The sequence below is a fragment of the Danio rerio genome, chromosome 6 (assembly GCF_052040795.2).
Source record: "Danio rerio strain M-AB ecotype USA chromosome 6, GRCz13ab, whole genome shotgun sequence".
Lineage (NCBI taxonomy): Eukaryota > Metazoa > Chordata > Actinopteri > Cypriniformes > Danionidae > Danio > Danio rerio.
Window position 1 is genome coordinate 44,525,513 of NC_141026.1, and position 19,120 is coordinate 44,544,632.

Consider the following 19,120-nt stretch of genomic DNA (forward strand, 5'->3'; position numbering starts at 1 on the left):
AACATTTTTTATTAACTGAAATAAGTTTACTATGTTTTAGTTTAATATTGTTACATGTTCTGCCTATAAACTGTAATTTAGGCCTATATTCAATTGTTATTGTCCAATTACTTTATTTGAACATGACCAGAAATGTATTTTCTGCTAAGACATTTTTACAAACACTGAGTGCTAGTGAAGTTTAACTTAATGATATAAAACGCTCACCAAAATGTTTTTATAAAACATAAAAAAAAAAAAAAATTTATATATATATATGTATATATATATATATATATATATATATATATATATATATATATATATATATATATATATATATATATATATATACATATATATATATATATACACATATATACATATATATATATATATATATATATATATGTATGTATATATGTATATATATATATATGTATGTATATATGTATATATATATATATATATATATATATATATATGTATATATATATATATATATGTATATATGTGTATATATATATATATATATATATATATATATATATATATATATATATATATATATATATATAATATATATAGAATTGTAAAAACAATTCTTAAAATGTTTCAAATTTGAGATTGAGATCTCAAAATTGATAAAACTGTTATTTTTGACTGCAAATATGCACAGGTATGACTTTCTTTCAGGATACATTTGACTTATGTTTGTGAGTTTTGTGTGTGGTGTTCGCATAGTAAATGCCATAGCATAACCTTTACATAGATTTGTACCATTCCAGAATAGAAAAAACAAAATAAAACAAAATGTTCATGATGAACAGTGGTTTGGTGTCCATATCATGACACCTCACTTTATACACTTTTTATATATTTATTTGTATTTATTATTTATGTCAGTTAGCTACTAAAACGATTAATGTTCCCTATTAAATTCAGTCTTAGAAGATTTAATCGAATAGTGAATTGCAAAATATTTCATTCGGAGCTGCATCTGTTTCATGAGTCAGCTGAACTGATTCACAAACCCCCTCTAAAAGATTCATTCATGAATCAAACATAACTAAATCAACAAATGCCAGAAATATGTTGCATGATGGTTTTATTAACATGTTTACAAAACTGTACTGGTTTCGATAAATAGCGTTTTATTCAAAGGTCCAAAAATGTACATTTTTGTTTTCTTTAATATAAATGATCAACATTTTAGTTAAATCATGATTATATTGTTGTGTAGGTATTTTTTAACAAGCCACTGCAGGGAGGATCAGGGGCCTGCACCGTGAAGCCAGAATAGTTTGCACCAATTCTGTTTTTTATATACCATAAAGGTAGCTCAGCTCATTCATTCATTCATTCATTCATTCATTCATTCATTCATTTATTCATTTTCTTTCAGTTTAGGCCCTTATTTATCACAGCATGTTTTACGCAGCGGATGCCCTTCCAGCCCCAACCCAGTACTGAGAAACACCACACTACAGCCAATTAAGAGCAGTACACCTATAGCGCATGTCTTTGGACTGTGGGGGAAACTGGAGCTCCCGGAGAAAACCCACACCAACATGGGGAGAACATGCAAACTTCACACAGAAATGCCAGCTGGAACCAAACTAGCAATCTTCTTGTAGTGAGGCGACAGTGCTAACCACTGAGCCACCATGCCACCTAGCTCAACTAAGCTACTCCATAATACCACAACAAGAGTGATTAAATTCAAGTTGCCTTCACGTCACCTAAAACCCAAGACTGGTGCAAACTAAACAGAAATTTAACTGGCTAGACATCTAATCTGGCTTTATGTCACAGGCCCCAGTTGAAGTTTTCAAAGTGGCAGAGCAAATAATTAAATTTTGCTGGAAATTACGAAGACTACACTTGTTTCTTGAAAGCAATGAATCTGCACAAATGGACCAAATAAAATCAGCAGTGGTAGAAAAACTAGTTAAAAAATAAATACAGAAAACAGAACAGTGCATGACTGTTTTTGTATTAAAAATGTGCACATCCAGGAAAGGTGATGTGGAAAAATGTATTAAAAAAAAAAACAAAGATGTTTAATAAAAGTCCAAAAATATATATATTACAAGCTAACAACTCAATAAATATGAATTTCTAATGAGGAAAATCTACTCAATGATCTTAATTCCAAATTGTTTGTTTTTAAAAACAATATACTTAGTGTGTGGTGTTTTATTGGCATCATAAAACATCTAAAAGTATATTACATTTTGAAAATACTATTTATGAAACAAACTAAATTATGGACTGCTCCATTTTAAACCACTTTACTTCCTAAAACTTCCTTTTTGTCTGTTTGGTCCAAACAATCACACTGTCCACGTGAAATAAGACCAAGAAAAGGGCTTTTAAAACAACTAAAATTAATATAAATTTGTTTAAGAGAAATCAAATAAAAAATATTAATATTAATGGAGGAATGTTAAAAAAAACAGCTACACTATGGTTTTCACTGTAATCTGTAAAATCCATTAAGCTCTAAGCTTGATCAAACTATAATGCTCAAGTCTGAGCAAAAAATCAGCAGTGGAGGGAACGGTGCATGCATATGACACAAAATGTGATATGTCAGCAATGATGTTTATGACACTTTCTAGAAAGACAACTCTGACTGGAAGCGTATGGTCACTCCAAAACCAGTCCGACAATTCGCTCTTTTTAACTCAGTGAGGTCTGCCAACACCTCTCAGTAGTGAACAGGCACTTAAAAGATGCCCGTTGGCAAGTCTTTGCTGAACATCCCAGACAAATCCAAGTCCTTACTCATTAGATCCTCCTCAACATTCTCCAAAGCCCATTGGTGATCAGTCAACTCCAGCGCCTCCCATTCAGCCTATTAAAAGACAGACAGAACATAACATTCGGGAGATAAAACCTACCTAGCTTGTAGTCTTAATTTTTTTAAACTAATAGCATACACTTAATAAGATTATAGTACAGTTAATAATTTGTTATACCTTGAATGCTTTGTTTGTATCAGCTGGCATTGCCATTGCAGCACCACTCATCTGTTCCTGCATAATGCGAGACTGATCTGCACCTGTTGCAAATGTCAGAAAATTAATTGCATGCAGAAAGTAAATTTAGCCAATACAATACAAATGCTACATAAAAAATATAATTGTAAAATTAAGAAATAGGTAATCCTTAAATCATGTCCAGTTCATCATTTACTCACCCCTTCTTTCATGTCATTCCAAATCCAAAATTATGGCTATTATTATTATTATGCTATTAAACTATATTAAAGGTTTCCAATAATTGGCTTACTTTCATCATATATTAAAAAAATAAAACATTTTCTTCTAATAGACATTTGCAGAATGACCTCACAGTGTCTAAAGTGACTCATCAAGGACTCTTGCTGGGTCCCATTCAGAAGGGCTCATCCACATGTCTTAATCCCTTCAGAGGGTCACAGTTTTGAATACTTCAGTATAGAACGACTCTTCAAATTTTTATCAGTCCGAAGTGCCCTTTTTGGGGGCAATATATCCTGACTGTCTGTCTCGCTAAGAACCTCTCCTTTTCAGAGAGCCTACTCTGTTCTGATTGGTCAGAGGGCCAGTCTGTTGCGATTGGTCTACTACTTAACGCATATGTCTGAAATCACTTAGGGCACCTATCAAACAAAATCAACTTATGAGAGCTGTTTGGACAGAACTGCATGCAAGTAGAGTGTGTTCATAGTCATATTGGAGTCATTTAAACACAACACGTCTCTTTTTTATTTTTTGATGGTAAAATAGGATCCATATTGTAGCGAGGCCCACCACAACATGATGTAGGAGTGTGGTTTTGCCTACCCATCAAGCAAGCCGCCTTTTCACTGCACAAAACAAGCGAGAGACCAGAAGTCAGTCATTTCCAATGGCGAGTAGTCCCGGAGCTGCGTGGAGTTCCAATCATCCTCACAAAATTCAGATCTGATTTGAGCTGCGGATACGTTAAAATATTTGAACTCATGCGACTAGGCAGTATGCGACCGGCTGACGGGTCTTGATGTAATCTCGTGTTGCCCAAGCAGGTTCATGTGCGCAAGATGAGAAATAGTAAGGTTTTTAAGTATTTTTTAAAATCAGAACAAAGTCTATATAAAAAAAAACATTTTCTATTCATAAATGAGTAATAAAAAATATTTTTTAATGTTGTCTCTACATTCTTTCCAAACCTTTTATAAGTTTCTAGTATTTATTCATTCCTATATTCAACCATTGTGAACGCACACAGAATAAAGGCTCTTGCTTTTGCACTCCTTTATTTCGGAAACCACCAGAATCAACTTCTCTCCCATGGTGGCCGAATAAACTGAAAATTCTGTGCGACTGCCACAGTGCCACAAGGGGGGCGTATTCTGACAGTCGCGTAGGAATGTCATGTGCAGAGGAAAGGCAGCTTCAGCTTCACATGTTAACTTGTCTCAGTAGTAACGCATATAATTATGTCCACAAGAGGATTTGCTAAGAAATTGAGATTAAAAGATCAGTTCCAACTCTCTGTGATCAAACTGCACTGCAAAGGACAAAGAGTTGGGGGGAGAACCAGCTTAACTCCATTTAAAGGCACAAGCACAAAAACGACTACAATTCACTTTGACCCAAAAATGGACTTTTTCAACAGGCTATAATGAACTATCTGCTGACATATGACAACATGGTCCTCACGGCAATCTGAGTTCGATTCCTGGCTCAAGGTCCTATGCCGACCCGTCCCTTCTCCCAATGTTTCTAGTCTGTCTTCCACTATCCTTTACCAGTAAAAGGTGAAAAAACTTAAAAAATAATTAGAAAAATAAAAAAATAATAATAATCTGATTGGATATCTGATACTTCCCGGACACATTGTCAAGACACAAAAGACTTATTTGACATCTCGTAAAAAGCTTAAAATTGAAGCCCCTTAAATTATTTGAATTTTGAATGAACAGGTTTTATTGAATGTATTTAGTTCTCATCTTTTGGAAGCAAGAGCGAGTCAAACTAAACACTGTTTGTGGGTGGCTGATGAGAAATTATATGCTGGCATTATGCAAATATGGTGCAAACCTATGTTTGTGCAAAAAGTTAGAATGAAATGAATGTAGACTCATTTCAGGCAGGCTAAACTGGTTCTTTTTTGCAGACTTTTACATTCTACATTCTACATAACTATATTACACACTACATCTAAGATAAGGTCTGAAAAAGCGAGAGAGAGCAGATAGAGATATTTTTTAATCAAACCTGATAGTGTAAAGGGAAGTGCAACTCTCACTTTAAGACAAAATTTAAAGGCAATAGCTATGGCAACAGTCCAATTTTAAATAAATAAACAAGCATATGTTTAAAGTTTCCAAATAATAAACAAATTCATATTTGTTTAAGATTCTAAATAAATCAGCAAATCTTTATATAATACTACAACAAGCCATCACTGCTGGGGTTAAGTCTGTCAAATATGTTGTTCTATTGCATATAATTACCATTATCCTGTCCAAGAATCAGGGAATACATACTCCTGAGACCAAAGACATTCAGGAAATACCAAGATGCTGAGCTCACCCTGCAGATTAATACACCAGGAGATTATTTAAAGACAGCTTTAGGTAAAAAGGAAAGTGACACTCAAGGGTGAAAGAGCACTAACCAGGAGGCATCTAGAGAGAGCAACTCAATTCCCTGCTGCAGCATTGGCTTGAAGCGGAGTGTGAGAGGGAACGGTACTTTTGCTTGGAGGAGAAAGCAAGAATTACAAATGCGTTAAGACAAGTCTTGTAAGAATACACCTCAACAAGCCATATTTTATTCTGAATATTGCATGTCTTACTTGTAACAAACCCAGAGAAGGTCCAGTTGATCCAACCACCAATAAGAATCATAGGCAGGACATTTGTCACGTTGCCTTTCATCATATCGGTCAACATGCTCGGATCTAAAAGAGTGAAAAACATTCAATTAATCTCGTCACTCCTTTCTTGCGCAGTTTCTCTTCATAAAAGGCAAATCTTTGACCTCTTGTGTCTGTTTCAAGAAAAACTCACCAGTCATCGGAGACGGTGGGACCACCTTTCTCTTAGTCTTCTTAAAAAACCCATCTTCTTGGTTATTGAAGTAGAATTTTCTCATCAAGAAAGACTGTTTTAGCACAATACAACAAATCAGACTTTCTACTTCGATCACTTCGCAAGCAAAATGCAAAAAAGATTGAAGAAGGCTCACTTGTTTAGGGATGTATTTGCCATTTTCTCGTAAAACTCTGCTCCTGATAAGAACCTGGCTGTGTGGAGGACATTCAAAAATAGTTTGAAATATTTTGTGTGTTTTGGAAATAAAGGTAGACGGACGATGAACGTTACCTGTCTGAAACCTGCTCTAATGTAAGCTTCTTATCACTTTGTAACAGAATTGAGACATAATGGCGGATCACACCAACGAGAAAAGTAATAAATACAATTGGCAGCACAACCCAAAGACGGATGTTGGAGTCCAGGAGGAGCTCGGGCTCAGCCATGCTTTTTAGGAAGAGATGCTGATGGAATTTCACCACCCTGGAACATGGAAACAACACATTTTAATGTAATAATCTCCTGGATTTTATGTTCAACTGAATCCTTAAATTAACAACAAGATCATTCATTGTGAGCTGTGGACAAAATGAAGGAACAATCAATAGAATTTATCATTCATAGTTTTGTGTTTGAGTAAAGGACAACTTTCTCCAAGCTAATGATGTCACTTCTTCTAGATAGAAAATACTTTATTGAGGTAGAATTGGCTTTATATTCACACATTTGTTCAGATACAGCTCCCTGTATTCTTTACTGTGGTACAGTAAATGTTCAGACTGAAATCACATTTAAGTATGACTTTAAAACAAACATAGCACTATTTAATTGACTGCTAACAATATTGTACTTTGATAGTCATTGGCTGCTAATATGATTTCACGGCGTTTCTGCATGTTTCATCAAATCAAATATAAGACTTTTATGAATAAGATTTTAGACTTCTGTGGGGCTAAACAATGAGGAATTTTGTGTAAATGGAAATCATGTAAAGAGATATATTGCTGTTTTTATCATGAGGAACTGTGTAATTGTTTCTTTTCCCGATTAGGGAATTTATATAAGAGAATTTGCTGTAAAAGGTCTTACAGCTGTTGTGAAATAAACATCTTTTTGCAATAAAAAAGCTATTTAGATGGATTGTTGGTGATTGGGTAACTTTGACAACTTTTTAAAATTAAGACCCATTTAAAATGATTTAAGACTAACAAAACAATATTTCTGTAATTTAAGGGCTAAAATTTTGTTTTTAAAATTGAAGACATTTTAAGACCCAGCGGAAACCCTGTTTCACTATTTAGAATTTGTTATGAATACATTACATTATAAAGGAGAATGTCTGAATGTGTGAATGTAAAACCAACTCTACCGCAGTCAATAAACTGTTGTCATTTAGAGCATAAAATGGTCGAATTGCCTAAATGTTTTTAGATCACTATAGAGTTTATTGATAGAGGTAAAGTTGGTTTTATATTTGCAGATTCAGACTTCCCCCTTAATAATATAATTTCATAAAAGTATTATTTGCAAACTCTAAATCATACTAGCAGCCAATGACTATCAAAGTACAACATTGCTCACGGTCAAATAAACAGTGTTAATGTTGATTTCAAGTCATACTGGCATGCTAATTCTGATCGAATATTTAAAGTAACATGGTAAACAGTATAGAGTCTTCTAAATGAACAAATATGCGAATATAAAATCAACTTTACCTCTATAGCTTATTGAATTTATCCATACCTAATTAACGTTATACAAAGGAAACAATTTCCAAATTATCTCTTAATTTCCCCCCGCAATAGCTAAGTTACATACAAAGCTGCAGCCTTAACATTATTAAAACACTGTAGAAGTCGATTCCTTCACGTGCCTATGAAGATTAAATGTGTTAAAGCTGCTTGCAGCATACGGAAGCTGTGTGAGGATCCATTTGTCGTTATACCAAGCACTGTATAATTTTGTTACTAGTGTACTTGTTAATCTATATATATATATATATATATATATATATATATATATATATATATATATAACCTCTGTCTATTTTATCATTCAAAACAAACATATCAAGCAGGTGCTTTACATTACTTAAATCCACTCGTTAAAATGACGCGTCAAGCTTAGCATGTTGCTAACACCTTCTCTTTAGGGTGGTGATGCATGATTCATTGTCATATACACACTCGCACTGAACAAACGCTGTATTTTTGACGCTACCGGCTGCGACAAGTGAGAGTTGATCATAATGCATTTATTGTACCTGCTCTCGTATTCAAATGACGGTTTATCTGTGAGAAGACCGATAACGACTCGAATCAGGATGCGACACCATAGAGCCACTGCTGCCGTGAAGATGTGAATAAACCAGAAGCGAACATACTTCCAAAATAAAAGTCGGTAGAGAAACATTTTCATAATGAAAGTTCCTACATACAGTAGAATTACAAGTAGTTATGTGTAAATATAATAGAAATGTTATTAGTCTTACTGTTCAAGCTTTTCAAGTATTTACAAGAACTAGAAAAACAATATCAAAATGTTTATGGTTCTCTGGACTTGCTATTTTTTCAATAATTAAAATAAAATATAATAAATTTTACTTAAAACGTTATGTATCCAGATAGCTGATGATTATTTTGAAGCGTATAACAATTGTTTCTATGGCTCTCTCTCTCTCTGTGCATATGCATGTATGCATGTATCTTTCTTTGCATGTATCTATGTACCTATCTATGTATGCACGTCTATATGTATCTATATATATATGCATGTATCTATAAAGATTTATGCATCTGTGTATATATGTATCTATGTAAGTGTGCATGTTTATATGCATCTATGTGTGTGTGTCTCCATTTATGTGTCTGCATCCATCCATCTCTCTGGTACATTCAACTGTGAAATAATAATTATATTTAACATAAAATTAATTTAAGGAAGAAAATGTTGACAACTTCATGGACTTATTTTTGTATTTATTCATTGAATGTGGCAATTGTGGGGATTCATTCTTAAGACTAAAGTAACAGTCTTTTACCTTTAAATAACATTAGACAATATTAAAATTGTGCTCAAAAAGTACAAAGAACAAATCTCCAAATGTATCCTTTTACACATTTTTTTTGCACATTTTAATACTGTGATGTTTAAGAAAACAACACACAAACATTCGTCTTTTACAAACCACTTCCTCTCTTATCAACACTGGCATAATCATTAACAGGCAGTTTCTGCAGCATTTGGTCCACTGAAAGAAACTACAGCAACATAGAACTAAAAAAGGTGCAATAACAGAAACATTTGAAGTAGTGCGACTGAAAATGCACAGATCCATTTCATAATAGCTTGAAGCTCTGAGACGAAAACAACAAACATAAATATAAACGGCAAAACCTCAAACCCAATGCAAAAAGGAAACAGCGCTGATGCACCTGGGTGAACTTTAACAGCCTATTTAAATGTTTTCATACACTCAGCCCACACAAAAACGCAAGCAAATTTGCACTTCTCCACTCATACATCATAAAAATCATATCATTTACACCAGATCGACTTTACCATGATATATCATTGCACTTACGTCATCACACACACACACACACACACAGAGACAAGCTGATGTCCAAATGATCCTAAACGTGGATGCTTGTTCTCTTTCGCGTTATTGAAATTACCTGAAATCAAAAACACAATTGATAGATCCTTTATCGGAAAACGAAGACGGTGGAAAATAAGGATGGTTACATTCCCATGCCTAACACTGAGATATCAAGCTGCCATATTTCCCCCGCCCAAGAAAACCAAATGCATTTCAGTCTGCTGCTCTGGTGTGAAGCGAGTTGGTACAGATCAGGATCAGATGCACAATGGGAGCACATCCTTGATGCAGAACACTGAATTTGTGCGTTGAATAAAACAAGAAAAAAAACATATAAAAGAAATTATTAAACTCAAAATTCAGTCAGTTAGAAGGCGATACTAGAACAGGAGAGCTCCCACACTGCCCACTTCGCTCTGTTCCTTCACAAAGATCTCAAAGTACTGGTAGATGATAGTGACGGCCAACAAGATTCCAGTTCCTGATCCGATGGCTCCCAGAAAGTCAGCCATGACGGAGAGACCGCCTATACACAGGCCTCCGAAGGCTGCCGCTGTGGGGATGTACCTAAACGAGGATTTGTCATGCTTTAGTTAATCAGTGTCTGACTTATTGAGTAGTCATGTTTGAGTGGTCTGCATGTTTTACCTGTTCAGTTCATGGACCATTGATGTTTCTCTGTGTCCTCTCATTACCATCTGCTGTTCTTTAAGCTGTTTGGCAACCTAAATAATGCAAAGTATATATATGAAGCCTAGTTACGTTGAGCAGTTTGTGAGCAATACCCAAGACAATTGTATTTTTCTGAATAGAAATCAGGGTATTATTTAATGCTGTATTTAGTGTAGACAGAATCACTATGAAAAAAGTATGACCAACTGGCAAGTAAAGCGTTTCATTTAGTCACAAACATTAATTTTTTTTTACTAATTTAGTCCTTGATGAGATTTAATTTTAGACTTTGGACTGTTGTGTATTGATTTATAATACAGAACTATATATAGAGAGCACCCCAATAATTCTATTTAATATCTACTTCTAATTTAAATATTTATTCTGTTCTAAATACAATTGAATTTATAGAATTTGCTGTGGAGAAAGGCAGACTAAATAATGCAATAAAAACCATTTTAAACTGTTTTATATAACATCTGAATGAAATTATAAATTATTACATACATCATGCAACTTTTTTTCAGCAATTTAAGTGTGTGAGATTTGTATTGCAGAATTCTAATGCAGAAGTCTAATGCTCTTACATCTTTGGCAGATGATCCGGAAACTTCAATCCAGGTCTTTGAGAAGAAGGCACACGATCCCAGCATGAAGATGATGTAGATGATGGCATGGATTGGATCCTCCAGAACTGTGCCAAAGGACTCTGGGGGTGAGAGGTAGTAGCAAAGGCCACCTACTGGGTAAGCACGAGCCGGTCCTCCAGTTGAGGTATCCTGTTAATGAAATATAGTTGGAGTTATAGGTTTAAACTGCAAATTTGGTCTGATAATCAAGTTGTTAGCTGTATAATAAATACCATGTATCTCTTTATAGGCAAACAAACTTGGAGACTTATTATCCTCCTTTTAGAAGATTTAAAACAAGTCTCTGATGTCCCAAGAGCATGTACGTGAAGTTTCAAATCAAAATACCCACCAAATAATGTTTTATAACTTTGTGAAACAGCCTTTTTAGGCTTTTTGATCACAATAGTGCAATTTTAGTGATTCAATTGCAAATGAGATGGTTCTTTTTAAAAGAGGGTTTAAAAAAAAAAAAAAAAACACCCTATGCTACTGTTGAAAAGATCATCACTATTAGGTGGAACTTTCCTTCTCTGATTTTATGTACAAGGGAGAATGTGGATCGTTTCTGCAGACTGTTTTCACACATTGTTGTTATAAGAAATTAAATTATTAAATTTTTACCATTAGAAGCTGGTTATGCTCACAGACCTGTCACACAACCGTGTTTAAACCCCTTATAAAAGTAATTTTTGCATAATGGGTCCACCTTTAAGAAGGAAAAATATATATATATATATATATATATATATATATATATATATATATATATCTGTCACTTACCGACCAAGTCCCCAAAAGGTTGACCAGGAAGTTTCCACTGAAGCGAGTTGAGAGCATTTGAGAGATGACGTAAAGATTGGACACCAGTGCAGACTGCAGGATGATGGGAATGTTGGAGGTGTAGAAGAGCTTGATGGGATAGGTGTTGTACTGGCCACGGTAACGTGCAGATTTGATGGGCAGATCGACTCTAAATCCCTGTGGAATGAGGATAAGCATGTAACACATGAAATTTAAAAATATGTAAAAATACCGTTCATAATCTAAAGTGATAAACTGTTCAAATTGCAAAAGAAAAAAAAAAAGTGGTCTACGCTTGCTTGTAAAGCTGCACAATTAGTAATAACTATTATTTTTAAAGATACTGTTTGCAACTTTTGGTTTTTTAGAAGTTTACAAGTAAAACTGCAGACTTTCACTTTATGGATATAACAACCCACGAATGTACTAGGTTACTCTGCAGCAATCAGCTTAACAGATCAAAATACACAACTTTTGTGTTTTCCGAATACGTAAAGAGAAAAACAATTAAACAAATTCTGCAATTGTAATTTCACCAAGTTTAAGAAAGGGAACCATCATACAACACTAGTATAGCAAGGTAATTTAACAGTCTTTCTCCCTTATTAAACATTAAACCAAGCAACTTTTATTTGGGCAGCTGATTTCTAGGCACCAAGTTTGAGAGTTATTTTACTTAAATTTGTAAATGCAGGTAAAACAAGTGACCCACATTCAAATAAATTACAGATAACATGGTGAGAATTGAGCAAATGTCCTGTAAATGTAGGCAATCTGAGACATTTGAGACACTGAAAACACCATAATAATAATAATAATAATAATAATAATAATGAGCTGCACATATTGAAAAGTACAGTGCTGCGCTTCACTCATAAAATCAATTTATTCAATTGAGAGGCTTTGTGACCAAGCATCAAGAAAGAGTGAAATACTGACTCAATTTAGATGAACTGTCATGTTGTTGGTGAATCTATACCTGGAAGTATATGACCACAGCAAAGACGAAGATTGTAGCGATGAGGTTCATGAGGTTGGGCAGGTTCTGTCTGTAAAAGGCTTCTCTTAGAGCTCGCACTTTATCAGTACGAGTGGCCAATAGGTGAAAGAGAGCAATGATGGCTCCTTCAAACTCCGTGCCTGAATGCACAAACAAAATTCAGTCAACATTACGTTATGGCATTAAAGAATGGTTCAGAACAAGATGCTGTATCCTGAACACAGACCTCTTCCTGTGTTGACTGTTGTTGGGCTGAATGCCTTCCATACGATTGTCTCACAGATGTTGGTGGCGATGAAGAGAGAGATACCAGAGCCCAATCCATAGCCCTTTTGGAGTAACTCATCCAGCAGCAACACGATCAGACCGGCTACAAACAACTGCCAAAAACAAATGTCCAAATTAAACAACTTACATAAAGCATGCAGACCATAAAGTAACAACTCACCCAAGAATGAACATTTTGTGCATTTACTCGGCCTTAAGTTGTTTGTTCCAAACCTGTAGAAGTTTTTCTTCTCTGAACACAAAAGGTGATATTCTGAAGAATGCTGGTGGTCAAATCATAGACATTGACTTTGAATCATTGCAGAAAAAAGAAAATACTATAAAAATGAGAAGGTTTCATCAACTGTTTGGTTCCCTGCATTCTTTAAATGATCATCTTTTGTGTTGAACAGAAGAAAGAAACTTCTACATAATTAGATCAAATGGTGGGGGGATGAAACCATCCCTTTTAAATAAAGCTTTTTACAAAATAAGATTAAAGATGTGGCTCTATTATTTTTTTAATAATAATGGTCATTTACATAGATAGTAAGTCCAAATGGAAATTAACAGACAAGATTATTTCAACAATTCATATAAACATTGCTGTGTTATTCAGAGCAAAGTCTTTTGAAACTGAAGGCAAATAAACAACCTATGATGATAACATTAGATTTGGGCAAAAACAAGTTTCGTAACATGGTAAATGCAATCCAATGTTTTGTTGTTGCGGTCAGAATTAGCACACTGTAAAACCCAACGGTCATCGTCATTTAAAGAAAAGTGTAGTTAACTCAAAATTGACAAAGTTAATTCTACTCATTTGAAACGAGTTTTAAACTCGGTGTTGAAGGTAACGGATTAATTAACCCTTTGATGCACAAGCTATAAAATAGATATTGAAAAAATAAGCTAAGATGGGCCACTTTAGACCCATGTAGTGCATCAAAGGGGTAAATACCTCATTACTTTGATTTAAATGTTTAAATGTTCACAGTACTCGTATATATTAGGTCAAACTCATGGTTTGTTGCAATCGGTTTCCTCAAACTTAACTTATTGGGTTTTACAGTACTCAGTTGGTTTGAGTTCTCTTAAATTATTGGGTTTTACTGTGCTCAAATGGATTAAGTTCACAGTACTCGTTAAGATTAGTTTTTAAACTTAAATGGTTTGTTGTCAGCAATTTCCTCAAATGGTTTGAGTTACCATTATTTTTTGGGTTTTACAGTGTAGTATGATTTCCATTACAGATTTGTGCAAATTTCTAAATGTTGATAAACAATTTTCCACTAACCGATATTACGCGACTTGCAATAAGTCATAACACACATAACTGTGATTAATATTGGTAGATTTACACATATTGCATGCAAATTTCGAGACAGGAAGGAGTTTGAGGAAATTGTGGAAAGCCCCTTAAATTTGTAAGTGGACACATACAATGAGGCATGTCTGTTTTAGGAAACAATTTCACAGAAGAATAGTTCAGAATTTTCTGAATGAACAAATCAGTTTTTTGTTGCTGTAGTACAATGCAATAGGCCATCTTGTAAAATATGCAAAGCTGATGAGTTTCTTGAATACATTTGGAATTTACAGCTTGTTTCGATAATGTCTAGATCACTCAATTAAATGCACACCACACAATATTAATGAGCAAAACAGAAAATGTGCATTATTCATTCGCAACACTGTCACAAAATTGACTTGGAATAAAGGAACTTGATTACACCAGATTAACTCGGAACTAAATGTAAAATGTCTGAACACGGTAACATTTCCTATGTGGTATCGGTCAGTTTAATCACTACGAAAATGGCTACATCAAGTGGCTAGAAACACGAATTACCTGGATGATAATGAGAAGGCAGATTCCAGCACCCATCTCTGAAGGATCTCCATACATACCAGTCATCACATAAACGATAGCCTGACCAATGGTGATGATCATGCCAAACACTGGTGGAAAAATTTAACAGTTTGACTAGATGACATTCAAAATAAGAGAAATGATGACATTAAGATGGTTTCCCATAAGTAATATTGCAGTGAGAGATGCGTAAAGTCTTTCAGTTAGTACCAGTGATCGTGAAGGCACTTCATTTTAGGTATTAGTATAAAATATGCCAGAAAATACATGGTAAGAGAATGCGTTATTAGAATATTTTCAAGCTTGGTTTGGTTTAGTTTTCAACAAAGGATGCCTGACAGTATCGTCAAAGTGGTAAATCAAGTAAATAGATTTGCATAAAATATTGGTAACGATACAATCAGAATTCCACAAATGACCAATTTAGAGTAACCAATTCTACAGAGAGAGAATAGAAGCCATATCTTCCAGTAAGAATAAGATCCCTTTCTATTTAATAATATATGGGTCTTACGTTTCTGAGCCCCATTAAAGAGCGCTCTGTCTTTAGGGGTGTCTCCAACCTCAATGATTTTAGCTCCAGCCAACAGCTGCATGATCAGGCCAGACGTCACAATGGGAGAGATACCCAACTCCATCAAAGTACCTGAAATACACATTTTTAAAGCAGAATTAGATTTTAATTTTATATTTTATTATAGGTCAATAAGGAATTTTCAAAGACCACTGAATAAGCTGAATTGGCTGTTATGCATGAGTGGGAATGCAAGACTGTGTGTTTCCCAGTGCTGGGTTGCAGCTGGAAGGGCATCCGCTGCGTAAAACATATGCTGGGTACGTTAGCGGTTCATTCCGCTGTGGTGACCCCTGATTAATAAAGGGACTAAGCCGAAAAGAAACAATGAATGAATGAATGAATATTTACAACTCTCCTACTTTTAATCATGATAGACAAAAAACAAAAAATAAAATGTGAATCAGAGTAGCATAATTTATGCTGTCAGGAATCTTTAGAACAAGAATAATTTGATAACATACAGTATTAAGAGTTTATGGACCAAAATAGTAATTAATAGGAATGTTTATTTTTTATACGTTGCCACTATCCTTAATCTCGCCAGGTTTTATTAATTTGACAGGAAGTTTTTAATAGTTAAAAATACAATAAACATTTTGTATGATCAATTATTACTTTGTGCATTTTAAACATAAAACGAGCATATTTTACATAAATGTATGTAATGCTGAATGACAGCGCAAATAAGTTTTACCAATATTTTATTATAAATTTAATTTGACAGACACCAAAATAGCACATCTACTACCAAATGTCGCTCTGTCTTCAAATAAACCTAACAATAGTCTGATACTTGTAGGTTATTCGTTAATACCCTTAACAGTTATTGGCGAATGCTGATTATCCTTATTTATTTATTTATTGACACATCAGCAACTTATGGCTTTATCATGACAAAATAGATATACATAAAAATATTACATTACATAAATTTGTATTAAAATACGACAATTACTCAGACAAATATGTAAACATAAATAAACAAAATTCACACAAAATATGTTCAGAGTTAAATGATTTCTCGGTTTAATTTTTGATGAATAATAAGATTCTTCCTGGTGCCTTTTTAAAAATGTCCATCAATGTACTTCTGTTATCTAATGATATTCAAACTTCCACATTCCAACAAAATATGTTTCATGGTAAAAGCAGCTTGGCAGTAATAACATTTAGGTGGTCTGATTATCCTAAATTGATTAATCTACCCTAAAGTTCACTACATTTATTTATTGCTGAGCAAATGTATGAAAAAGAAACAGCTATTGAAGCTTGATTAAATCACGTGTCAAACATGTAACAGCTGATTCAATCACTGTCTGACACTGCTCATTCAGTAGTACACACCTCTGTTGGATGCCATGATCACTCTCATCCAATAAAAGGGATCTGCTGAGTCCGAAGACATGATTCCAAAAAGAGGAATCTGAATGATGGAGATCATAAAATAAAGTCACATAAACAAGTTTACAGTCTTTAGAAACCAGTAAAAGCAGACCCAAAAAATTGTCAAGTTTGATATCAGAGGTTTATAAAATGTGCATGAATGACTTGTTGATCATCAACAGTTTACAACACTTGGAGCTTAGGAGTTCAGATGAGATCAAATGTACCTGGCAGCAAACCAGAAAGATGAAAAGAGTGATCGCAGTCCATAACACCTTTTCTTTGAACTGAATCTGTGATGAAGAATTTTAAAAAGTTATAAATCATCAAAATGCCACAAGTTAGAACAAATGAATAAATGTTTATATAACCAAACCACATACCCTCCTCTCAGGCTTCTGGATCTCGGGTAAAACCGCACAGAATGGTTTTATTACTTCCAAGAATTTAACTGAGGGGAAAACAAAACAGCACTTTTAGATTACAGTATTAATGCCAAACATGTGAAATCAAAACAGTGCCACTATCCCAGAAGCTTCTGATGGATTTAGTCGACGTGGCTTTTAAGTTTCTGGAGGTTAGACAAGTTAGTTGAATCTGTGTGTCCTGCAACGTTATCATTCACCTCAAAAAAACCTCGGCTTATCATCATACCATCATCTTTGCATGAAATATGTGGATAAAAACAACAACAACAACAACAAATCACGTCAAAATTCTGAATAATGTTTTAAAAGTACGTTGATTAACACCAGGATGAACTTTAAGACGAAGTTAATTCCATATTTCGTAAATATGCATGATATAAATGTATTTTGCATGCAATATATTAAGAGTTTAAACTGCTTATAACATCCATGTTGGAACAAAAACTGAAAGTGCATTTGTGACAAGGCTAACGTCAATTTACGTTACTAACCTAGTGTTCGCAGGTCATATTAAAACGCAGTGTAACCATTAAAGCCACATTTTTAAACAATAAAATAAAACAAACATTATACTTTGTGTTTAAATGACCCAGTAAAACAAAAAAAACATGGATTCCGACAGCAAAATACAGTTGCTAACGCATGAGGAAATAATGAAGCAAAAAGCTACCGGTTATTACCAAAGCAGCAGTTTACTTTATACGTTAGTTAAAGAAATCATTGAACTTCTTGACTTGAAGTTGGGTTAGAAATGATGAAGACTCACTGGCCATGGTGTCCCTCTGATGATGGTCGTAGACTAGCGGTTAGCGAGCACCGGGTATCAGCTATAGTAGCGTGTTCAGGACACGTCATCGCCAAGAGCACAAATACACGTCAGTGTCCGTGCCATTGAACTAGCGGCGAATGTAATGGGCGGGAATCGTGGCCCAGAACGTGTCTCGTGATGGTTGTTACTTTTGTCACCGTTGGCTAAAAAGAACTAATCAGAGTACTTTATGATTATTTAAGAATGATTAAATATAGATTTTTTTTAGAATGCTGGGATGGATTTTTGTATTTTACACTGGGAACAAAGCTTTGACAATGTATTTATTGAAAAATACAGCACATTTTATGGTACAAACATCTTGTTTATTCAAGGAAGGCAAAGAGCATAGAAGCGGTGTTAGTTCTTTGAGAGAGGGTGCGGCTTCCTGAGCCTCAACGCGCCCTCTGGCGGTGGACAGTTTTTGTCTTAAAGGTGTTAGCGTTAAGTATATATATATTTTTTATTTATTGCCACATTTTATATAATAAATATATGTTTAATGATTGCAGTGATGCAGAAATAGATTTGGGGTTCAATATGTGCTTTATTTAGCCGTTTTATTGTAACCCGTCTGAGTGACTTGAGAGATTGATGTAAGTTACTGGCTCAACTTTAGCCAACAATATTCATAACAAGGATAAAGCAGAAGGTAATGTGTATTGTTTTGTTATGTGTTCAATATAGTTTATTGTGGCTTACAATACAATATTACCATATAAAAATGTTTAGTTACCGGTCTAATTTTAAACTGAAATTCAGATTTTAGGTTTACTTTACAAAAATCACCACCAGGCGGCACCTCTGAATCGGATATCAGGATCTCGATTCATAAAATATAGCTCGTGGCTACAAGGACTTGACTGTAGAATGATTCAGAGGTAAGAAAATTCATTGAAAAAATGTGTAGCAAAAAGTTAAAGAAGCGCTGTTGTCCAAAGATGGGGTTTGTAAATCATGGCAAAGTTATTTGTGCATTTTTTGTACTATGATATACATCCTATCCTATTAGTTTATCGTCACGGTGCC

At 34.2% G+C, this 19,120-nt stretch overlaps 2 protein-coding genes and 1 long non-coding RNA gene across 3 annotated transcripts in view; 1 reads left to right on the plus strand and 2 right to left on the minus strand.

Moving 5' to 3' along the window:
- The window catches only part of LOC147836450 (uncharacterized), a 122,739-nt gene that overhangs the window by 7,887 nt on the left and 95,732 nt on the right, over nucleotides 1-19,120 (plus strand). The gene's annotated exons all lie outside the window — the stretch shown is intronic.
- On the minus strand, nucleotides 1,071-8,413 carry emc3 (ER membrane protein complex subunit 3). The gene is given in 9 exon segments (NM_213505.2): nucleotides 1,071-2,839; nucleotides 2,964-3,046; nucleotides 5,468-5,547; nucleotides 5,632-5,713; nucleotides 5,812-5,916; nucleotides 6,026-6,119; nucleotides 6,204-6,261; nucleotides 6,341-6,532; nucleotides 8,313-8,413. Coding segments are annotated over 8 exon segments (786 nt in total). The 5' UTR covers nucleotides 6,496-6,532; nucleotides 8,313-8,413; the 3' UTR covers nucleotides 1,071-2,710.
- Nucleotides 9,011-18,124, minus strand: sec61a1b (SEC61 translocon subunit alpha 1b). Its single transcript, NM_201577.1, is given in 12 exon segments — nucleotides 9,011-10,217; nucleotides 10,299-10,375; nucleotides 10,910-11,101; nucleotides 11,735-11,932; nucleotides 12,735-12,895; nucleotides 12,982-13,135; nucleotides 14,875-14,984; nucleotides 15,410-15,541; nucleotides 16,817-16,895; nucleotides 17,083-17,148; nucleotides 17,239-17,306; nucleotides 18,050-18,124. Coding segments are annotated over 12 exon segments (1,431 nt in total). The 5' UTR covers nucleotides 18,057-18,124; the 3' UTR covers nucleotides 9,011-10,030.